Source organism: Pelophylax lessonae (genome assembly GCF_965119305.1).
Source record: "Pelophylax lessonae genome assembly, chromosome: 2".
Taxonomy (NCBI): Eukaryota; Metazoa; Chordata; class Amphibia; order Anura; family Ranidae; genus Pelophylax; species Pelophylax lessonae.
The window spans coordinates 178,228,763-178,251,534 of NC_138769.1; the positions used below are offsets into that span (position 1 = coordinate 178,228,763).

At 39.4% G+C, this 22,772-nt stretch overlaps 1 protein-coding gene across 1 annotated transcript in view; it reads right to left on the reverse strand.

The window, feature by feature from the left end:
- Positions 1–17,604: 17,604 nt before the first annotated feature.
- Positions 17,605–22,772, reverse strand: part of ARX (aristaless related homeobox) — a 14,969-nt gene continuing 9,801 nt past the window's right edge. The window contains exon 5 of the mRNA XM_082247814.1: positions 17,605–18,775. Within this exon, the coding sequence (XP_082103940.1) occupies positions 18,535–18,775 (241 nt within the window). The 3' untranslated portion in view covers positions 17,605–18,534. The remainder of the gene's footprint in view (positions 18,776–22,772) is intronic.

Here is a 22,772-nt window from a genome sequence, read left to right on the forward strand (position 1 = left end):
AATTTAAAAGTGTTGGGACTGCAGATAAAACAGGGTGCCGTGTCGTGGCTCTGCAGCTTACACATGCGTTTGCAAATGCGTGTAAACTAAACCCCTATTCTTTATTTATATCATGAGACAGGTCTACTTGGTTGGTGGCAGACTGGAGGGTGAGTACATCAGACTGGGGGCTGGCTGGCTTCCATGCACCTCTCTTAATCCTTTTCAATTTGTTTCATCTGCAGCCAACTAGGCAGCCTGGATATGGAAGAGCATGTGACCTGCTTCCATGTGATGGTGTCAATATCTAGCAGCTAAATTTGGCCAGAGCACTGTCACGCAACATGGGGAGTGGTGCCATGTGAAGTGTCAAGCTTTGAGGGATGCTCTTTCTAGAAACAATTTCACCATGTGAGCTTGGTGTAAAATGTTTCTACCATAATGGATTTTATGAAAATCCTGACAACTCTGAGTTTGTTTCATGTACCCATTCAAGGAAAACTGTACTGAGAGAAATATAGAGATTGCCACTGGGCATGCTATGAGGTAATGACCTACAGCGCACTGTCCATAGCTCCCTCAGATCTTCACTCATGAAGAATTTTCACCCGCACCTATGCCAAGGGTGTACAGAGCAGGTAGGGAAGTGCAGCTGAATGCATGGCTGTACAATTTTTATACAATACAATCCGTGATTTAAAATCAAAATGTTTTATAAGGAGGCGAATGCTTTTTTTTTTTTTTTGAGGTTGAAGTTATCCTTTAACTGGAGCAGGCATGGAGCCGAAGTCCTTACCCATGTACTTATCCAGGTGAGTGAATAAGAAGACAGTAAAGTAACTGGATCACCAGGACAGCCAGATAAATAGATAGCCTTTCTAATAGGAGATTTGTCAGTTGACATATTTTTTTTAGTACTAGTTTCCTTTTATGGTTTCTATTTGTGTGTTTAAAATTGAGATGTCAGACAATAAAATGGTGTGAAGCTGCACCGTTATATCATAGGCTTACTTAGACATTAGCTCCTCCTGTGCAACTTGGCTTGTTGGGCAGTATATGCCAGAGCTTAAGGCAAATAACCCAAAACTAATAGCAGGTAAAGACCCAAAAACAAATGCTGCACAGAAAAACATGTATGGTCTGCTACACGGCAAAATAAAATACAGTGCCTTGCAAAAGTATTCGGCCCCCTTGAACTTTTCGACCTTTTGCCACATTTCAGGCTTCAAACATACAGATATAAAACTGTAATTTTTTGTGAAGAATCAACAACAAGTGGGACACAATCATGAAGTGGAACGAAATGTATTGGATATTTCAAACTTTTTTAACAAATAAAAAACTGAAAAATTGGGCATGCAAAATTATTCAGCCCCCTTAAGTTAATACTTTGTAGCGCCACCTTTTGCTGCGATTACAGCTGTAAGTCGCTTGGGGTATGTCTCAATCAGTTTTGCACATCGAGAGACTGAAATTCTTGACCTTTGTTAAAGTCTTTGATAACGCCCATTAAGGCGGGTGAAACGCGTCAACGCACTTCTGGGCAGCGGAGCATCGCACGACGTAATTTCCTGTTAACCACCGTGGAACGCACGCCGGCAGCGTACGCGGAAGTGAATGACACTGATGTAGATGTAACCAATGCTCCTAACAATTCAACGCTTGTGAGTAGTATTCTGTTTCATTCCTTTAATAAATTACCTACGGGCTTCACTATCATGGCTCCTTCTCTCCTTCATAACATATGGTCATGAATAAGTGGAAAGAAGTTGAGTTAAAGGCATCCTAAAGAGGCTGTGCTGGATTCATCCATCTGTCCAGGGGACATTGTATGAGCTAAAGGCGTTCCTTTTTTCTCTATTTGGTGAGTGCATCCCCATAGGGGGTCTTCTTCCTGAGAGCACCTGGGCACTTTTTGTGGAATATTTAAGCTCCTTTCAGCACTTTAGTTCCTTTGAGGGAACCATCTTTTGGACTGCACTTTATTCATAATTTTTGTTTGCACCAATATATTTTTGATTGTCTGATGGACATTTAATTGCACTTCACTTATGCACTTTATTTTGGATGAATTTTTATGTATTTTTAACACATTGTGCACTTTATCTATTATTGTATACACTGATTGTTGATTTTACCTGCTAGCGCTGCCTTTTATGAATTAAAAAAAAAAGATTGCAAAGTTTTGTTTGCAGAAACAAGATAACCTAACTTGCATGAATCGAAGAAAGCCACTAAAGATGACAAACTAAAAAATAGGGAGTCATAACTGGAGAAACAAATTTTGTTCAAGACAACTACTAAAGAAAGTGACATATCAAAAAAATAGGTTGCCTTCAATCAGAAGGAAATGTCTGTTTACTAAATCATTTCAAAGTCTATTGAATTTAAAAAAAATAAGAACACAGGTTGACATTGCCTTCAATTTTCAAAAGAAACTAAACTCCGATCAAAAGCTTATGAAAAGAAGGAGCACTAAGGTCAATATGCAAAAAAGAAGAAGGAATAAAACGTTTGGGGGTACCGTTAATAACAAAAAAGTCCATATTGTGAAAACAAAACTGGCGCCACCTTTTTCAAGCTCTGACATAATCCACCCACGTCTTAAGAAAAACTTTTTTGTTTGATAATTTTTTTATTGGAGTTTTATGAAAACTGTATACACAGACCTGCATCTGCAGGAATACAGAATAAAGAATGTACAGTAAAAGGATCCCATATCAATCTCTAAAAGGTCCCTGGGCAAAGAGAACCCACTGTCTGCATTTGGAACCAGTTGATGAAATTGCATTTATTGTAAAAGGGACAAAAGAATCTTCAACATAATTAGCAACACTAGAAAATAGGAGGCTTAAGCTACATGTTCAAACATATGCAAGTAATAAATTAAATCTTTTGATGATAAACAAGTGATGAAATAGAGAAACCCTTTAATATTAGCAAGCCACAAGATACATTTGTTACAAAAATATTGTTCCTGTGCAACTAATGGGATCGCAAATGGGAAAATTCCAATAAGACTATAATCTTTTTAACTTCATTAGTTTGCTAGGAAGCATACAATGATTCAGTGCACCAATGGCTGTCCCAAAATGCCCTAAAACAAATGGAGTCAGCGGTGTTAGTAAAAATACCAATTGCTGTACTATCAAGAAAATCAACTGCCAAACATAATAGTAATTACATTTTTAGCAATAAAATCTCAAATCCTTAGATAGTCAACAATCTTTCTAGACAGCTTAATATGGCAATAAGATGTTATACCTTTAGTAGCCATAGACAACCTTATACAAAAAAAAAAAAACCCAACACATAGGGATAACTCTTGAAGAAAAAGGCAAAAGAGTGAGCAAAGACTAAACATCTTTTAACAATATTTTTTTCTTTGCTAAAATGGAAAATATGAAAGATATATTGTGATCTTTTTTTAAAATAAGTTTTTCGCAGATAGAGAATCAATAGTAGATCATAAAAATTATAAAAAAAGTCAGAAATTATACATTTTTTTCCTAGCCAATGACATTTCACATGATTGACAAGAAAAGCCTGAAGTAAAGAACAACAGGTATTGGAATTGGAAGGGCCAATAAAAATAAAATTGTCCAAATGGTGCAAAACACCTGCGTACTAGATAGACATCAAATCAAAATAAAATAAGAAGGGGGTAATCAAAAGAAGAATATGAAACAGAAGCCGGGTTCCTCTCAGACTCAAAGCCGAGAGAACAACCATGTGGAAATGATAAATGGTGTATAAGGTTAAAAAAATAACATGGTTTCTTCTTGGGGGGCAATACCTGATGAGGACATATGAAAATTACAAAAGGGTGGACAAGGAAAGGGGCCTTCATCAACTAACTTTTTAATTTTACCCTTTGCAACCTCAGAAAACTTAGAAACAGTACATCAATTCTTAGCTAATTAGCAAACTAATTAGCAAACAAAAACTAAAAATGGTGAAACCTTTATGAATAGTCTCTTGTTTGAAGAAATACTTAACCAAAGAAGGATTTCTGCCAGCTTCACTGGTGTGTGAGCCTTTTGAACCAAAATTTCTGAAGGAAGTGGCAGTTGTTTTTTTATACATCTTGACCTGGGGAGGGCTCCACCCCAACAATTAGCTGCAGGTTGTTTGGTAAACAAAACATACACCTTACCAAAAGTGGTTGGATTTAAGGTCCATTCACACTAGCGCGACTTGTCAGGCGACTTGGTCGCCTGACAAGTCGCGGTGGGTCGCTCGCCATTGAATAGTACAGGACCCGTTCTAATAGGAGAGACACAAGTCGCTCCGACTTAGAAAAAAGGCCCTGTACTACTTTGAGGCGACTTGCATTGACTTCAATTATATGAAGTCCGTGCAAGTCGCGCCGAGGTCGCCCCACCAAATCAATGTCACCCCAGTCTGAATGGGGTCTTAAACCTAGACTGAAGAGGAAGGCACTGAGTGATACATTTAAGCAAAAGCCAACATCTTTAAGACACCACCTCAGTGATACATGGGTTGATCATTTTTAATAAAAAACATTTGTCATAAGTATACAAAGCCAATCCACTAAAATTCAGAGAAAGCTTCAAGAATAATATCAACATGCCATGCTGAATATTTACTTTATTTGGAAATGTTTCACCTATCACAGTAAAATATAGAAAATATGCCTGTAACAAATTAACCACTTTAGCCCCGGAGGATTTGGCTGCTCAATGACCAGGCCCTATTTTGCGACTCGGCACTGCGTGACTTTAATTGCGCGGTCGTGCGACGCTTTACCCAAGCTAAATTGGCGTCCTTTTTTCCCACAAATAGAGCTTTCTTTTGGTGATATTTGATCACCTGTGTGATTTTTATTTTTTGCGCTATAAACAAAAAAAGTTACAATTTTGAAAAAATAATATTTTTCACATTCTTTTATATGAAATTCTCTAAAAAAAATGTAAAAATCAACATTTTTTAACATTTTAGGCCAATTTGTTTTCTGCTACATATTTTTGGTAAACAAAATCGCAATAAGCGTATTTTGATTGGTTTGCACAAATGTTATTGTTTACTAACTACGGGAAATATTTATGTCATTTTTATTGTTTTTTTTTTTACTAGTAATGGCAGCAATCTGCGATTTTTTGCGGGACATCGACATTGCAGAGTACAGATCTGACCCCTAACTGACATTTTTTACACTTTTGGGGGTACCAGTGACATTACTACAGTAATCAGTGCTAAAAATATGCACTGTTACTGTAAAAATGACATTGGCAGGGAAGGGTTAACAGTATGGGTGATCAAGGGGTTAAATGTGTCCCTAGGGGTGTGATTCTAACTGTCAGGGGGTGTGGCTTGTGAAGTCAGCACAGAGACATGCAATCCTATATAGCAGGATCACATAGCCTCTGTGATCACTTCAGGCAGAATGACAGACGGCTGTGTTTACTTCAGCCGTCTGTCCTTCTCTCTCAGCTGCGGGAGATCGCGAGTGGCCGGCAGCCATCGGAGCCGCCAGTAACACGCACTGGCTCCCCGCCTAGAGTCTCCTGAGCGAGCGACGTAATACTAAGTTGGTTTGCCCAGGAGCGGCTGCCTGCCGCAGTAAATCTGCGATGGGCGGTCGTTAAGTGGTTAATAAAAGATCTTGGAATTGATCTGCATTAGAGATACGTTGAACTACCCTGCAGTCTGAGTGTTTGTTTGACAAACTTCAGAGATGTTCAGATGTCAAGCCAGAAACCCGCTAAGCAATGGGGGGGGGGGGGGTTGTCAAATTAAAAATGCACATTTTCTAGGTGACTAGGCAAGGGGTTGTAAAAAAAAAAAAGGGAACAAGGGGAACACGGACCAATGCAAAAAAAATAACTGTCTAAATTCCATTCAGCCAAGATCAGTGATTTTTTTTTTTTTAAATGCTCAAACTGAAACATTAAAAATTCCTTTATATAACATGCCTAGGGGTGCCCTAATCCTGCTTGTGACGGAGTGCCATATCTATGATCTACAGAAAGTGCTGCAGCAGCTCTATTATTTACAAGGGAGAAAAGGTGTTCAAATTTGTTGGCAAATGATATTTAATTTCCAGCTTCTTTTTAACTGCTTCCCACCCAGCCTATAGACAAATAACAGCCAAGCAGGAGCACTACAGTTTTGGGTGGACGTCATATGACATCATATGATGTCCTTCCAGTCATGCACCTCTTGTGCACTCTAGGGGCTGCGCTACAGCGGGATTTGTCACCTGCTGTATCCGGTGGACAGATCGCTGTGCTGGGCTGGCCCAGGTATCATGTGCTTGCTGTGACCAATCACAGTGTTCACATGACAGATGTACACAATAAATGGCTTTTATTGATAGCTACTCATTGTGTGCTATTATGATGATCTCTGTAATTAGTCACAGTGATCACATGGTACAGACAGGGCTATTAACAGCTATCATAATAGGACACCCTGTGAATGAATATATGTCATTCATAGAAATGATTGCATATAAAAATGATAAAACATGTATTTGGGTATAATTTTGCATGACTAAGTTATTGTTATTCAAAGTGTGACAGTGCTGAAAGCTAAAAATTGGTCTGGACAGGAAGGGAGTGAAAGTGTCTGGTATTGAGGTGGTTAAAGAAAAACAGTACACAGACCCCCAAAGGGCCTGTTATGAATTTTGGGGGAGCTGTAGTTCCAAAATATATAATAATCTGACTTCAACAGCTATTGGGTATCCTTTATTAGGCAATTTAAAGTATTTACATGCTTCCTGGCAACTAACCTTTCTGATGTTGTTGCTATGCTAGTCTACAAGATGATTGGTGCCTGAAGCCTAGTACTTACTATCGTTTTATAAAATACAAAAAAAAAACTGACAGTTTAGGTCAGAGCCGCTGTGCTAACAATCTGATGTTAGTACAGCGATCTCTCCTGCTGAACTATTGTGTTCTGACAGGGGGACGACCCCTTCACCAGAACATTCCAATCAGTGCTCTCAGCCATTGGTTAAGAGTGCTGATCGGGAGCCAGTCGGCTGCTGGTTTACAAAGCCAAGCGCATGACCAGCTTCTGTCAGACCGGTTGACATACACACGGTCCAGTTTTTAGACGGTTTTTATTGAACCCGCCGATATCGCCTGCCATTTGGCCTATGTGTACAAGGCTTAAGTCTTTAAAAACATGACCATTTGGATGGCTGTTCTATGCCAATCTTTAACTGAATAAATCTGTCATAGGAATAGGATTAATAGCCCCCCCCCCCCCCTCACACACACACACTCACACCTTAGTATGTTTATCTAATTGTTTAAATTACCTAGCACTACATTCCTGTGTTAAATCCCATGTGGTTCATTTGCTAGTTGCTACAGTTTCCTTTCATCTATCTATCTATCTATCTATCTATCTATCTATCTATCTATCTATCTATCTATCTATCTATCTATCTATCTATCTATCTATCTATCTATCTATCTATCTATCTATCTATCTATCTATCTATCTATCTATCTATCCATCCATCCATCCATCCATCCCAATCAAAACCCAAAAACAATTTTTTGTTTTTCTTTATTTTGTTTTAGTTAATATATATTATTGCATTTTTCTATTAAATGTTTGAATGTTAGAGCTTATTGCTCTGCAACCCTACTTTTTTGGGGTCATGTTCTTTTTTCTGTCCAATGAAAACAAATACATTGGTTCTACGTATAAACTTAATATATTAGTAGCAAATCTCTTCTTGGGTTATAATGCTGTTAAAGCAATCATGAAGCTAGGGACTACTATCTTATCATGTTTTATTAAGATGGTTAATTAAAATGAGACAGCCCTGTTCGCTCCAAACACTAAATTAGGTTAAGTGGATGTTTTAATTCCTCTTAACCGGGTTTGATGTGAACAGGGTTTTATCTATGTATTAATAAGTATAACCTTTAGTAAAGCATGCCTTGTTACTGAATGTGTAGTGTATATGAACCCCTATTTACCAATCAGCAATCAGCCTTCTCTGTACTAAAAAGAGTAAACATGATGATTGCTAATGGTTACTGCACTTACCTAATAAAATAAACCTACCAGCATAATGATCATTATGCTAAATAATTTTTACGTCGTCTGCCATACTATTACAGTATCATGATGGTGACAACTTTGATACCAAATGTTAGTTTGTGCTACACCATTTGAAGGATTTTGATTCTGCTGTGAGGAAGAGCTTTAAAGTGTATTTATGCCCCAAACTTTTTTATTCTAGTTTTGGATAGAAAGGGGAAATCTTAGAACCCCTGTTGTGTTTTACTGGGGCAGTTTTCCTTGCTTTCTGTTCTGTGACAACCATTTACCAGACAGGAAGTGTGGAAACATCTGCAAAAGGCAAACAGGCAACCATAAAAATCTCAGACCAGAATCCTCCCCTCCCCAGTACAAATTCCCTCTCCCAAACCCCCCCCCCCTCTTCTTAGCGCTAATCTCCTCTCAAATTTGCCCCAGTACTAATTATCTCCCCACAAACCAGCCACCCATTATAAATCTTCCTTCCACCAAATTCCCCATCATACCACAAATCCTTCTTTCCCCCAAATTTACCCTGCTAGCACAACTCCTCTTACCTCCTCCTCCCCATTTTCCACATTCTCAGCGCAAATCTTCTCCTTCCCAATCCCCCCTCTTAGCACAAATCCTCTTCCAAACCTAATTCACTCTCCTAACTCAAATACCTTCATCACCCAAAACTTTCTTCCTAGCACAATTCCTTTCACCCCAAAGCCAACACCGGCGCTAGCTCTACCTTCATCCCCCAAATCTCCCTTCCTAGCACAATTCCTTTCACCCCAAAGCCAACACTGGCGCTAGCGATGCCCCATACTAAATTTCTTCAAATCCTTTTCTTAGCAGTTCAGCTGCGGAATGACTCAATACTTTTGCTGTTAAATTAGAGGATAAATTATTCCACAAAGCCTGCAACTATAGAGGTCCATAAAGTCAGCCTGTATGACTTTAGTACTGAAAATACAAAGCAAAGAAAAGGGCGCACCAGCCTAGCGCATTATCCTCAGCGAGTTTATTAAATGAAAAATTAAAATCAGCTACTCACAAACAATCGTGAAATTCAGGCACATCAATTCCATAAATCTGCCTCATGCCAGAGGATCAACGTCTTTACTGGAAGCAGAGGGCTGACGCGTTTCGAGGCCGTGCCTCTTCCTCAGAGCCTGGAGGCCATGGTCAAGTCCGTAGTTTAAATATGGTATGGAAGACCAGGCCTCCACATGGCCCTTGGGGATGTGGGAGGAGATATCGCCCAAGTGGGCGTGACTACACAACTGATTGCCCAAAACTATTGCAGATCACAATTACAATTACAATTTCAAATGGCTAGCCCTAAGCGACCATTTACTCCACTGGTGAGCTGTCCAATCCATCAAAACTTCCCAACTCATCGCAGACTCTACTTCAAAAATCATACATGCCAAATGATACATTTAAGCTAGTGTGGTAAGACAGACCTGTGCATGTCTCGGTCCAAACCAAACAGAACATCGCATCCTCCTCATGCAGTGACACAGGGACAATCCAGCGCATGGTATTAGTCAGGCCATTGCTTATGCACATCCAGAGAACTGTGCATACACACACTCTTTGTAGGTAGATAGTGTGTAAGGCTACTATAATAGTGCACTGTGGACTGTTAGGGGTTAATGTGGTAGACTGTGGACTGTCAGGTGTAATCAGTTATCATGAAATTGGGGAAGATACTAGTACTAGGCACATTACCTGGTGGTCTAGTGGTGTCCGCTATTAGCTTGATTGTTCGAATATTAAAAACAGTTACACTGTAGCGGCGGAACAGCGGTGGAACGCACGCCGCTCATCTCGGAACTGGCGTGCGCACCACCGCATGGCATCACTTCCGCCCGTCCAGGCAGTGACGACTTCCGCCCGTCTCACTATCCGGGCGGTGGAACACGACTTCCGGATCCGGAAGGTGAGGGGAAGCCATTCAATCCGATGGCGCCCCCGGCAAGCTGTTCCCACAGTAACCGCAAGAGGAGGGCGCATGTATGCTCCGCCCATACATAGTACAAACCATACCATACGATACGGGCCAGAGTGGAGCAGATCGGGGGATCATATCCAGAAGAATTTATATTTAAATACACAATGGAGAATCCACTCTGGTGGGAATTATATGGAAAGCTCACCAAAAGTGGAAAAAATGGTAGTCACACATGATTGTAATAGCAGTAACAATATTTATACATACATCAGATATAATAACCTGGAACAGTAAAATTAAAATTAATATTAGAATTATTAGGCACTTGTGGACCAATGACGTGACTTGCTGAGCGAAAATAAAATCACATATATATAGATAAATAGAAAAATGCTCAATATCCAATTACAATATACACAGTGATGAATAAAAAATATATATATATAGATACTGAACTAAAATAATTCATTATATAAAATCTATGTTAAAACCATATAAATATATGTGTGCATATAATGTGACTCGTTGAATATAGCGTGTAGAACCTTTAACGCGAATTTGCGCGTGCTATACCTCCTCTACAAACAGACCTTGGAGAATTTGGGAAACTTAACTCAGTAAGCCAGTACAGAACATTAAGTGTGGGACCTATACTGAAGACTATACTCTTGAGATATATTAAGGGGGGGAAGAGAAGATGGTATATAAATCAGTGTGTGTATGTACGTGCATGTTTCTATGCACACACACACACACATGGAGGGAGGGAGGGAGGGAGGGGGGGGCACACATGCACATACGCCAGCCTATACATGTGCTTACCAGCATATGCGTGTGGACCCCTCAAAAGGAAATGAGAGTGGTGCGATACTAGGATGGAGCCATAGGAAAGGGGCAGTAGTAACTGAACAGGTGCCGGGAGGACAGGAACACTTACAGAAAAGAGGGGAAGGAGTGCGCTGTAAGACTGTATGACTTTAGTATATAGTGCCCCTGTACAGGAAGGTGTGCCAACTTTGTCAAGCACATTAAATCCATTTCACTGTCAGTTTTTAAAGGTGTAAATATATGTAAACCTGATGTAGCAGTCAGGTTATACAAATGTAACCTGGACTGTAGCTGATAACTGCTGTGGAACTTCTTCCTTTGTTGTTGCTGTATTATCCTTCTGCAGTGTGGACAGGATTAAACTGAATATTCATTAATGCAGAAATGCAGCAGCCATTTTTAAGGAGACCACTTTACAATGCTCATATATAAAGAGTCTCTAGTGAAGGGGGCAGCCACCTTGGCTGGGTCTAATTCAATACTGGAGGATGGCTGTTGCAACAGAGCAAGGAGAAATGGGTCTGCAGACTTGTAAGGAAAGAGGGGAGAATGATCTTAAAACAAGAAGGTATTTGTGGAAAAGACATGGCTACTTTTGCTGACTGAACAGAGCCCTGCCATAGCTGACCACAATCAGGAGATGCAAAGGACTACTCACCTTATCTCAAAGATCCGGAACTTCCTTGGAAGGGTGGGATGTGTGATTTGAGTGTCTGGTGAGATTAGACTGTACTAGAGAGCGCATCTGTATCTATTGTCTGCTGGGAACTTTTTGCTTTCTCTAAGGACCCAACTTTGCCAACCAGCATTTTTTCAGTCACTGGCCAGTGAAATTTGACAATATTTATGAGTATTGGGTGGGGGAATCTCTTCAAAAATTCTGGCGCAATCCCCTAGATAAAGTCAATATAGGAAAAGAGGTATTTTCCATGCCTCCCCAAAAGGGGAAGACTATGGGAGATGGAGATTTTTATGTGCCCAGATATAATAAATCAGTATAAAATAACAAAATATTTTATTTATACATTTTTTTTAAAAACAAGAGTATAAGCTCTATGCAGAATGCCATAAGCTAGACATAATCATATATTGCAACCATCTGTGCTTGGATGGATAGCGGAGGGTGTATGGATCGATGCATTTCGCCCCACAGGGAGAGCTTTTTCAGGCTCCACCCTGCGGGCATACAATAAAAATTTTATTTCATAAAAATATTCTGTTTAAACATATCAGAAAATAAATGAATAACATTATGTCATTTATAGAAACATAATAATTGTAAAATTGGAAAGCTCCAATTTCGGGCAAAATGCGTCAATCCATACACCCTCCGCTATCCATCCAAGTACAGATAGTTTTAATATATGGTTATGTCTAGCTTATGACATTCTGCATGGAGTTTATACTCCTGTCTTCAAAACATTTTGTATAAATAAAATATTGTGTGATTTTATATGTTTTGGCTATACTGATTTATTATAGCTGGGCACCTAAAAAACCCATCTTCCATAGTCTCTCCCTTTTGGAGAGGCATGGGAAATGCCTCTTTTCCTATATTGACATTTGTATATTGTTTTTTCTTTTGTTGTATACATCATTGTAAATGTGGTTGGACAACTCTATTAAAAATGTCAACATATGGTCCTAATGAAGCAGGGTGACCTATAAAATGCGTAGACCAATTCATGTTACTTTGATCATCGTATGTGATATAAAACCATGTGGTATGTACATTGGATTTTTTATTCGATTTGTAATTTTGTTATTGTTACCTAAGTTTGCGTATATTTGACTCCCGCAGGCATCTACAAAGTCCCACTTATATGTTTTATTCCTTTATTTGGTGTTTGACCATGTCTCTCAGAATAAAGGGATTGTCCTATTGTTTGTAGAAGTACAAGTAAGCTGGCCATACATAGATCAAGCAAGGGCTGCCTAAATTTAGATACATGTATGGGCAGGCTGGTTATACACAGGTCGATCCATCGATTGACTTGTGTACAACCAGCCTGTCATTTTTTTCTGAATGATCCTGGCTATAGCTGACAACATTGATCATTGTATTCTGGTGACAGGGTCGGGGAAGTCTCCCTGCTGTCAGAACACAATAGCAAAGCGGGAGGGATTCCCCTATCCACATTGAGTGTGTGGATGGGGAAATCAAATCATTTTCTTTTCGTTTAACTTGCTGGTTGAATGAAAAAAATGATCAATGTATGGGCTGCCTGATTAATCCTCTCTCCTTATAGGCTATGGTCAGTGCCCTTTCACACTACTCTGTAGCAAAATCGAGGTAAAAACGCATATGCGGTTTTACCGCAATTTTGCTATGTTTCATTTGCATTTCCTGTGTGTTTTTGGGTTGCCTGCACCTGTGAAAAATGGACATGTGACTCAAAAATGCACCAAAAACGCAAACCATGGTACCCTTTTACCGTAATTTTACAACGATTTAGCCACGCTTTCCATTCATTTCAATGGGAAGTTGCGTTTTTGGTGCCGTTTTGAACACCGTACCAAAGATGCAGCATGCAGGACTTTTCAAAATGCACCGCACTCAGCGCAGTGGTGTGAAAAATCCCATAGGATTTAAAGGGAAACATGTTTCTAGCGTTTTTCCTGCAGAGTAAAAATGCAGGAAAACGTATCAGTGTGAAAGGATCCTAGGTCTTATATGGTTTTTGAAATACCTCAAGGTGTGTCAGTAACTTCGAGGTGTGTCATCTTCAGGTGTGCAGAGATGTCACAAAACAATTCAGCGGCTCCTCTTTGGATAGCGCTAAACAAATGTCATATTAACTTATCCAAAGGTAATAGTGAGAGGTATAAGATTATCTGATGGGAATCCATAGATTTGAACCAATCCTGTAGACTTGTACAATCCTAATACAATAACTAACACTTCAGCTGAACATTAGAAACTGCTCATGAAGTGTATACACTTATTTTATGAATTTGACTAATGCAATAGCTGCGGTCATGCATTAATAAGTTTGTAGAAAGCTTTAATAGAATTTGAACACATGGCTTTTCCAGGATTTTGGCTAATGTTTTCACTGTGTTTCCTATGAAGTTTAGTCATATACACTGAAAATTAAAAGTGCATTTTGACTGCTAAGTATTTTCATTTCCCACAGTGCATTTGTCAGGTGCATCGTATCAAAAACAAATTAAATTGCATTTCAAATAAAAGTGTATGTGTTTACATTGCATTGGGTATACTATACTATTGGGTATAACCAGGGCTGGAACTTGGTGGAAATTAGTTCCACCACCTCTGGCTTAGGTCCTCTGCTTTCTGCTATGCACTATTTCCTGTACACACAGAAGTCCGGCTTTTGTGTTTACAAGTGACAGCTTGTCTCCCAACAGCTCCCACATATCTGATCTCCCGAGTGGCTCCCACTTAGTGCAGGATGGGGACAAGGGAGATGTAGTGCCCAAGATGCAGTGCAGATACCGACACCCCCACTGGATGATCTCCCTGCAAGTAAAAAAGGCTTAGCCACAGACAGTGTGCAGGGAAGTACTAGAGCCGGCTGGGTGCTTCAGCTTAAAACAACAACAATAGTAAGACATGTAGAAGATGGTGGAGCTTTTAGGGTGGGGGGGGGGGGTGGAGGCAGTTTAGGGCGGTTGCATGCAGAAGTCAAAGAGGGGTGAGAGTGAGATGTGGATGTGGGATGCCAGAGGTTAGCAGGTAGCTGTGGAAGAAGGCTTAATTATTCACTCTACATACAGTGCACCCCTGAACTCTGCACTCTGTATGTAATGCACTCCTGGTATTTAATGCTCCTTTAAGACCCTGCCACTCTTAGTGAAATTTTACCACCCCAGTATTTGATGCAGTTTGGAGGGTGTGTGGTGTTCAAGGGGGGTTGAGGGGGGGGGGCTCGTGGTTGAGTTCCTGCACCTATTTTCTGAGAAAAAAAGCCCTGGGTATAATTACTTGCCCTGGTCATACAGAAACATGCCCAGATGTACCTAAAGATAAAAAAGTATAAGATTAGTTTGAATCTACTGAAGTATCTTAAAAAGTTACAATGGAGGTACATTCAGTCACTAAAGACCCTGTAGGACCGGCAATACTGTCCCTTCTTATGTTGCATAGCAGTAATATGATATGCTGTAAATATATAGATATAAATGTTCAATATCCACTGCATACTTTTTACATTGAATTGTAACATGGCTATACAAAAGGGCAGCATAGTGACTCAGAGATTAGCACACTTGCATTATGGCACAAGGATCCAAATTTGGAATGCATACAGATCCCTATCTGCATGAATATTGTGTGTGTTCCTTGGTCCAGTATTATCACATAGCTCAAAATATGCTTAAGGTTCATACATGTTAGCTCTGAGCGCTGGTAGTTTTCAGTTTTAGAAATCACTGTGAACTCCAAAGCTCGCCTAAGTGCCATTGGGTCCCAATCAATTCTGTACACTAAGGCACCCCTTAACACTGAACCATCTATTACCTGAACCCTTAACACTTAACTTCATGTAAACCCTACCAATTAAATTATCTTATTTACTCCCTTTTGGTCTGTTAAATATACAATTAAAAATGTTTTTTTTTTTAATAGCTGGAGCAGGGACTGACATGACTAATAGGGTGTTGTAAAACATCGACCTATATAAACAAGTAAATCAAATACTATACATAATCATTGTACAGTATAAGAAAATAGATATCACAGGCTTCATAACATTTTGTTAAATAGAGGAATGCATAAAAAATTGCTGCATTTATAAACACTGGGATAACTTGCCCTCCTGAAAGTTCTAAAACTGTAAATCACAGTGCAGATTTATTTGTTATCACCTGAATCCTTTAAGCACAGTCAAATTTCTTAAGCCCTGATAAAGGGGGGGGGGGGGAAGGGTTGGTTCCTGAAACACATTGTATTTATTCTACTTTGAATCATTTTTGTCAATAAATTGTTTTGATTTTTGGACATTTGTTCGGCTCTCTCATTGGATTATATGTGCGTGGATTCTCAACTCTGGGTCCTTTTCCTGTTCCTGACGGTGGTCCCTGTTTGGCAGAGTACACATGAGTGTCCTCAGAGCCCCCTCACAACAGTGTACTCAGAGCAGCCCTACACTAGAGTCTTCAGATTCCCCTCACATCAGTGTCCTATCTTATAATTAATATAGCAGGAGCAGTATGGCAAAGGGCGGGAGGTGGAGCAGATCTGGATAGAGGCAGACTTCTATCATGTTCTAAATGCTGGGGCCTTAGGAGCCCCCTTCACATCAGAGTCGCCCTCTTTTGCATAGGAGCCCCCCCTTACATCAACATTCCATTTTAACATTAGGAGCCCTTCTTCATATCAGTGTACTCAAAGCCCCTTTTACATCAGTGTCCTCAGATCCTTCCCCCCACGCCAGATCCTTAGAGCTCCCCCCCTTTACATCAGCATACCCTTTTAACATTAGGAGCCTCCCTTCAAATCAGTGTACTCAAAGCCCCTTTTACATCAGTGTCCTCGGAACCTTCCCCCCACACCAGATCCTTAGAGCCCCCCCTTTACATCAGCATCCCCTTTTAACATTAGGAGCCTCCCTTCATATCAGTGTACTCAAAGCCCCTTTTACATCAGTGTCCTCAGAACCTTCCCCCCATACCAGATCCTTAGAGCCACCCCCCCCCCTTTACATCAGCATCCCCTTTTAACATTAGGAGCCTCCCTTCATATCCGTGTACTCAAAGCCCCTTTTACATCAGTGTCCTCAGAACCTTCCCCCCATACCAGATCCTTAGAGCCGCCCCCCTTTACATCAGCATCCCCTTTTAACATTAGGAGCCTCCCTTCATATCAGTGTACTCAAAGCCCCTTTTACATCAGTGTCCTCGGAACCTCCCCCCACACCAGATCCTTAGAGCCCCCCCTTTACATCAGCATCCCATTTTAACATTAGGAGCCTCCCTTCATATCAGTGTACTCAAAGCCCCTTTTACATCAGTGTCCTCAGAACCTTCCCCCCATACCAGATCCTTAGAGCCGCCCCCCTTTACATCAGCATCCCCTTTTAACATTAGGAGCCTCCCTTCATATCAGTGTACTCAAAGCCCCTTTTACATCAGTGTCCTCAGAACCTTCTCCCATACCAGATCCTTAGAGCTCCCTCGCACCAGGATCTGCGTCATGCATTTCTATGGTGTTGGCAAGCTGGCCTGGCAGCTACATGGGAACACATGATGCTGTGCCATAAAATAGAGAACTCCAAGAAAGCTGGGATTTCATTAAAAAATGAGGATGTTTTTACCTTCAAATCATATGGGGGTGCTATCCAAACTTTTTAGGGTGCCATAACATTCCCAAGACCCCCCCCCCGCCCCCATGGTGTTTCCCCTGCATGGTGCCGCTTCAAGTTGCAAGCGGCACCGGTAAGAGTCATATCCTGGAAACACCACTACTTCTGTAATAAAATCCTTCCTGCTTGCACGTTTTTGAATTCAGGGCAATGTTTTACTTTATTTAAACTTCCCAAACCTTACCCTTCTAAACCAACTATCTCTGTAAACCTGTCTCCTCCTGTAGGAGCCAAAGCACCAAATACTAACAGCTCTGTATTGAAGGATACTTGTCAGTAAAAGATACTAATCCATAGTAGCTTTTCTTTTTGGCTTCCACCCAACTTGGCCTTACTCCAAGTGTGCGAGTATAACAGAGAAATGAAAACCATTAGTTTCCTCAGGGGCAGGGACTGACATGATTGACAGGCTAAGGGAAAATACCAATATTATTTAAAAAATAAATAAATGAAACTCATGATAATTGTACAAGAAAATAGATGTCACAGGCTTCACAATATTTTGTTAAACAGTTGATTTTTTTTTTTTTTTTTTTATTCTGAGTGGTTCACTTTCCCAACGAAGAGCATGGGAAGGTGATGACAATGAAACAACATTACACAGGTACGGTAGCATCATTCCGAAGTTCTGAGAAACCTCTACAGTTAATAAGTTAAATAAAGAGTTTGTACATAAATATTTTTGCTAGGAACCTTGTGGTATCTACAACACAGAGAATTCTACAGTTTGACAAACTTTTACAACACTACACTGAGTGCAATTCTTTTTATAACATTTCAAATATACAAAGCTCTTTTCCTTATTATTTTTTTTATAACAATGTTATATACAGAATCAGTAATCACAGTTTAGTGACTTAAACAGTCCATAAATCTGACAGTTCATTTCCCTTTGGTTTGGTATAAAAAAACCTTGGTTGGTGTATGATAAACAAAATAATACAGTATAGAGATATACAGCTCTTATAAGTGCACTGGCTAACTGAACTATATGTATGTATGCATCAAATCTTTGTAGCAAAAAGTCCTGCATAAGTAAAAATTTCGGCCTGCCGGCGGTTCTGGCAGAAGAGATGGGCTAACAGCATGGGGGTTTAACACTGGAACATATGCGGAAAAGGGATCGTTTTGGGAATGTCTTAGCCTAGAAACAGGAAAAATGCATTTGGAAAATGGAGATAAAATAAACTGCGGTTTTAATACATCAATTTGCGCATACGAGGACATCATGGTGAAATGAGCAGGGTGAGGGGTGGCAGTGGAGGACATACCAAGGTTTACTGCTCAGGAGCTGCATAATATTTTAACACTCATTATTACTGTAGTGGTACGCATGGCATGTCTGGGTAGACAAGGATGCTCTATAGTCACTGGTCCACATTTGCTTCCATTTGGTCTTGGTGGGTTTGCAGCAGAGGTGCCCTTGGCTTAGCAGACCTCTTTCCCTGTGTTGTTTCCAGGGAGGATGTTGAGCTGTGTAAGTTGTGCTGCATGCTCTTTAGCTTTTAGCCTGAGGGCTGCTATGCTAGACGCCCTCCTGTCTGCTGCAGCGGTGGCAGGGTCTGACAGGCCACTGGACTGTACTGCACTTTCCACAGCGGGACTGGGTTGCCTGAGCAGGGCTGCTGCAGTGGAAGCACTAGTTAAAGGGGCCATCGTGGAGAACAGCCTGAAAAATAAAATTTGACATTTGTAACCAGAGCTACTTAACATATTATAACAAAACTTGACACTTGGACATTCATATGCCTCTGCATCAATGTACGCTAAAACACCAAAACATATATCTTACACAACATGGGCAAGCACAGGTAAAGTCTGTCTCTGTTTTACTAAATGGTAGCTTTTGCCCAATGTACTCAACCTTTGCAAGTATATATTTTTTAAAGCCACCATCCCTACCACTCCCTGATGTGGGTCAACTAGTCTCAAGAACCCCTTAACCTGGGCCTTAACACGCTAATTGTATATGAATATGTTTCAAACAATACCTAGTGTTTTAAATTCGTTGAAATACTTAGCAATATCCATATTATATCTGTTTTATTATTTGTAGAACTCTAGACTACTATGATGAATGCATTATAAGGACCTCTTAACCTCACTAGAAGTATCTTCTGAAGTGTACCATGGGCAGAAAGACTATTCTCTAAGTTATGTTCAAGTCAAATATCTAATCAGGTTCAGAAATATATATATATATGTATATATATTTTTTTTGACCTGGTTTAATATATAAATTAAAAGACAAGCAAGGTGAAATATTAGCAATTCAACCAATTTAAGCATATCTTGTTGTATTTGATACTAGACTTCCTAATTAAAATGTACTTGAATACCCAGTTCTCGCATTTTACAAACTACTAGGTTTTCATTTGCATTTCAACAAACTTTATTTAGGCAAAATAAAAATGGAAAAAAATAGGTAAAAAAAGCAATTAACTGATTTATTTAAGGGTGATTTATTAGTGATCACTTCACTTATTCATTAAAGCAAATACGCAAAGAAGTACAGTTTGATGTGTATCCTTTGAGATATATATATATATATATATATATACACACACATTATATTTTACAAATGTAATATATTAGTGTTACAATCCCCCAAGTGTCCTTTAGTTAGAAAGCTGATGAATCTATGAACTACTACAAGTTTTAGTATAAGCAAGGCATGGGCCTTCATACCGTAGCTAAGGAAATATCTCTATCCTTGTCTTTTGCATTTTTTTTTTATCCTACAGAAGTTTAAAAAATTGTATTTTAATTACATCTAATTGTTTGATTTAAAAAAAAAAATTAAATCATACATTGATGTTTAAATCTTAAAGCAGGAAAAAACTAGAGCTAACAACTTGGAGAAATCCTTTGTAATATAGTATGTGAAGTGGTAACCCTGCAGTGGAAATGAACAGCAGCTGTGTTCCCATTTGACAGTACACATAGATCCCGGTTACTCAGGACTCCTGGCCTTTCTCTAGCAGGAACTAATAGCTGTGTACATTTTCCTAAAAGCCGAATGTCAAATATCCATCAGCGACTTAACATCCTACGCTGAATGACAGAAGTGCCATTATACTTTACTAGGGATGTTTTACTGCTCTCCATACAGAAGTCACTAAAACACAGGTGACAGACCCAGGAGACACAAAATTTATAGGCTCTCCATGTGATGTGGCTGCGATCATCAGTTGCCTTGCTGTGATATTTGAGGACTCTTGGCCTAGCTACTGAGAGATTCTAGTATATGTCATTGCTAAGCCCTGACAAGATCAGACATTGGAGAACATCCACACACTGTGATGCTTGCATACTCATTGAGCAAGTAAAATGTGTATATAATGATAATCCAGCCCTCTATAAAACTCAACTAACAGAGCTTTCCAGATGTGAAGTGTCTGGTTAGTGGCTAATTAGCTTGTGATTATTTGAACATCCATGCTTGTGTTATAATCTTTCTTCAGCTCACTTTTGAAAGAATTCCAGTAAAAAATGTCTGTTCAAAACACACTAATTGGGACATACATCATGAGACTTTCATCTAAAGTTCTGGCTGAAGTACATATTTTTCCTTGTTATCATTATTAATATTTTACTCGGGAAATAAGACATATGTCTGCCAGAAGAAATATAACACTTTTGCCAGGGTTTATATGAAATGCGTGTTTTACAATAAGTAACAATGATAAAGTGCAGTGAGCATTAGAAACCAAACAATTAACTAATTAATCTATTGATTTATATAGTTGTAGGGTTTCAATATACGTCTGGTTAATTTAATTATAGGGCACTTAAATACGGTCAGTTGCTATAGGTTACTGTACTTTTCTCATCTCGTCAGTTGCTATAGGTTACTGTACTTTTCTCATCACCTTTAGTCTTTGCCCAAGTTAATGGAATAGCTCCCTCTGATGTACTGTAAAGGGTTTTCTTCTGAAACAGTAGCTAGTGGAGAGTGAGATGAGTCCATTGGCCTAAAGTACTGGCACTTGCAATGAAAGGCTTTCTGTAAATCTGTGCTGGAAAACCTATGGCTCAAAAAACACATGCAATTTTAAAGTGCGTTTTTAGTGCAATAATAAGGTGTCCTAGGAGGAAGACCATTACTGCACTCTGTGTAAAATGCACCCAGGCTACTCTATGTATGTATCTAGGAGGACACTGCAGAACACAGCATTCCACACACAAATCTTAGGAGTAAAATGCTCCATTTCCAAACCCTGACAGGGAATTAAATGGGCTTTGCTAACCATTAAAATACAAAAGAAAGCACAGAGGTGTACACTAACTTGCACTGCTACGCATTGGGGCCTATTTATGGAAAACGGAGAAATGTTACCCCAGTTACTCATCAGAGCTATGTATAAAATTGTGGTAAATATTAACCACCAAGCCCCAGTTAAAAATTAAATCTTAGCCTTTTGTGAGACTATTTACAACAATCTTTCTCAACTGGGGTTCCATAGAACCACTGGGTTCCTCCAGAGGTTGCAGATTGATCTGCCTACAAAAACCTCCAATGTTAGTGGCAGAATTTTCCACTGACATCAAATGTAAAAGCTAGTCATACATGGTGAGATTTTTATTTAAATGTTCATAGAAATGTTCATTTGAACATTCTTTCTTGTCATCATTTAGAGAACTAAATTTGTTCAAAAGCCATTAAAATTTCATCCAAAACTGCTATTTGAGATTCCAGACATATGAAACAGATCTTAATACAATATTGTATGTATGTAAAGCACATTGACAGTTAGAAGTTCCTTAAATTAAAAAAAAAAAAATCAATTCTACTCCTACAAATTCTCTCATCGCTGCAGCCAAAAAAACAAATGTTGACTTGACCCCACTAACAATTGGAAAAATGAACAAATATCCAAAAAAAAGCAAATTTTTAACTCAATTCTACTCATGGGTGGCCAACTTAAGGGTTTATGTCTGCAATGACCACCAGTACTACTACACTGACCACCTAAGTAGGTGCCACAAATCTCCGCTGAAATTGTTCATACTAAATTCTGCTTCTGTATGGCCAAATAAAGGTTTCCTTCTACACTGACCATCAATGTAAGTGTGAAAATTCTCTAATGCCCCCAAATATAAGGGGCTGTTCTTTTACTCTTTACTAATCTAAAGGGCTCTTCTACTCTCCATCAATGTAGGGAACTCTCCTTCTACTGCCCACCAATGCAGGAGGACATTTTCCCATTGACCACCAATGTAAGAGGGCATTTTTCTCTTGACATCTGTGTTTCTTTTCTGAAAATATTTTTGTCATATAGAACAGGAGAGTGTTAAAAAAAATGATTGGATGAAGGGGACAACTACACTACTTATGCTGCATTCTTTATTCCTTTCTTTTTACACCTTACTGATCAAGCTAATATCCCTTGGGCTGCAGATATAATCATTTCTGCAGGGGTTCCCAAAGACCAAAAATTATTTTCAGGGTTCTTCTTGGGTAGAAAGTTTAAGAAAAGCTAATTTACACTCATCTAAGGATGACAAGTGTGGTCTTATGCAAGGAACCCATCCATCAGCTCCCATATCTTTAAACGTTACAAGGCAAGGTCAGCTTTTACAAAGCAGAGAGGATGATGAGAGGGTCAGAAAGGAGCTAAATATGGGAATATCTCTGCCTACTGTGTGTAGTTTAGTTAGGTTTA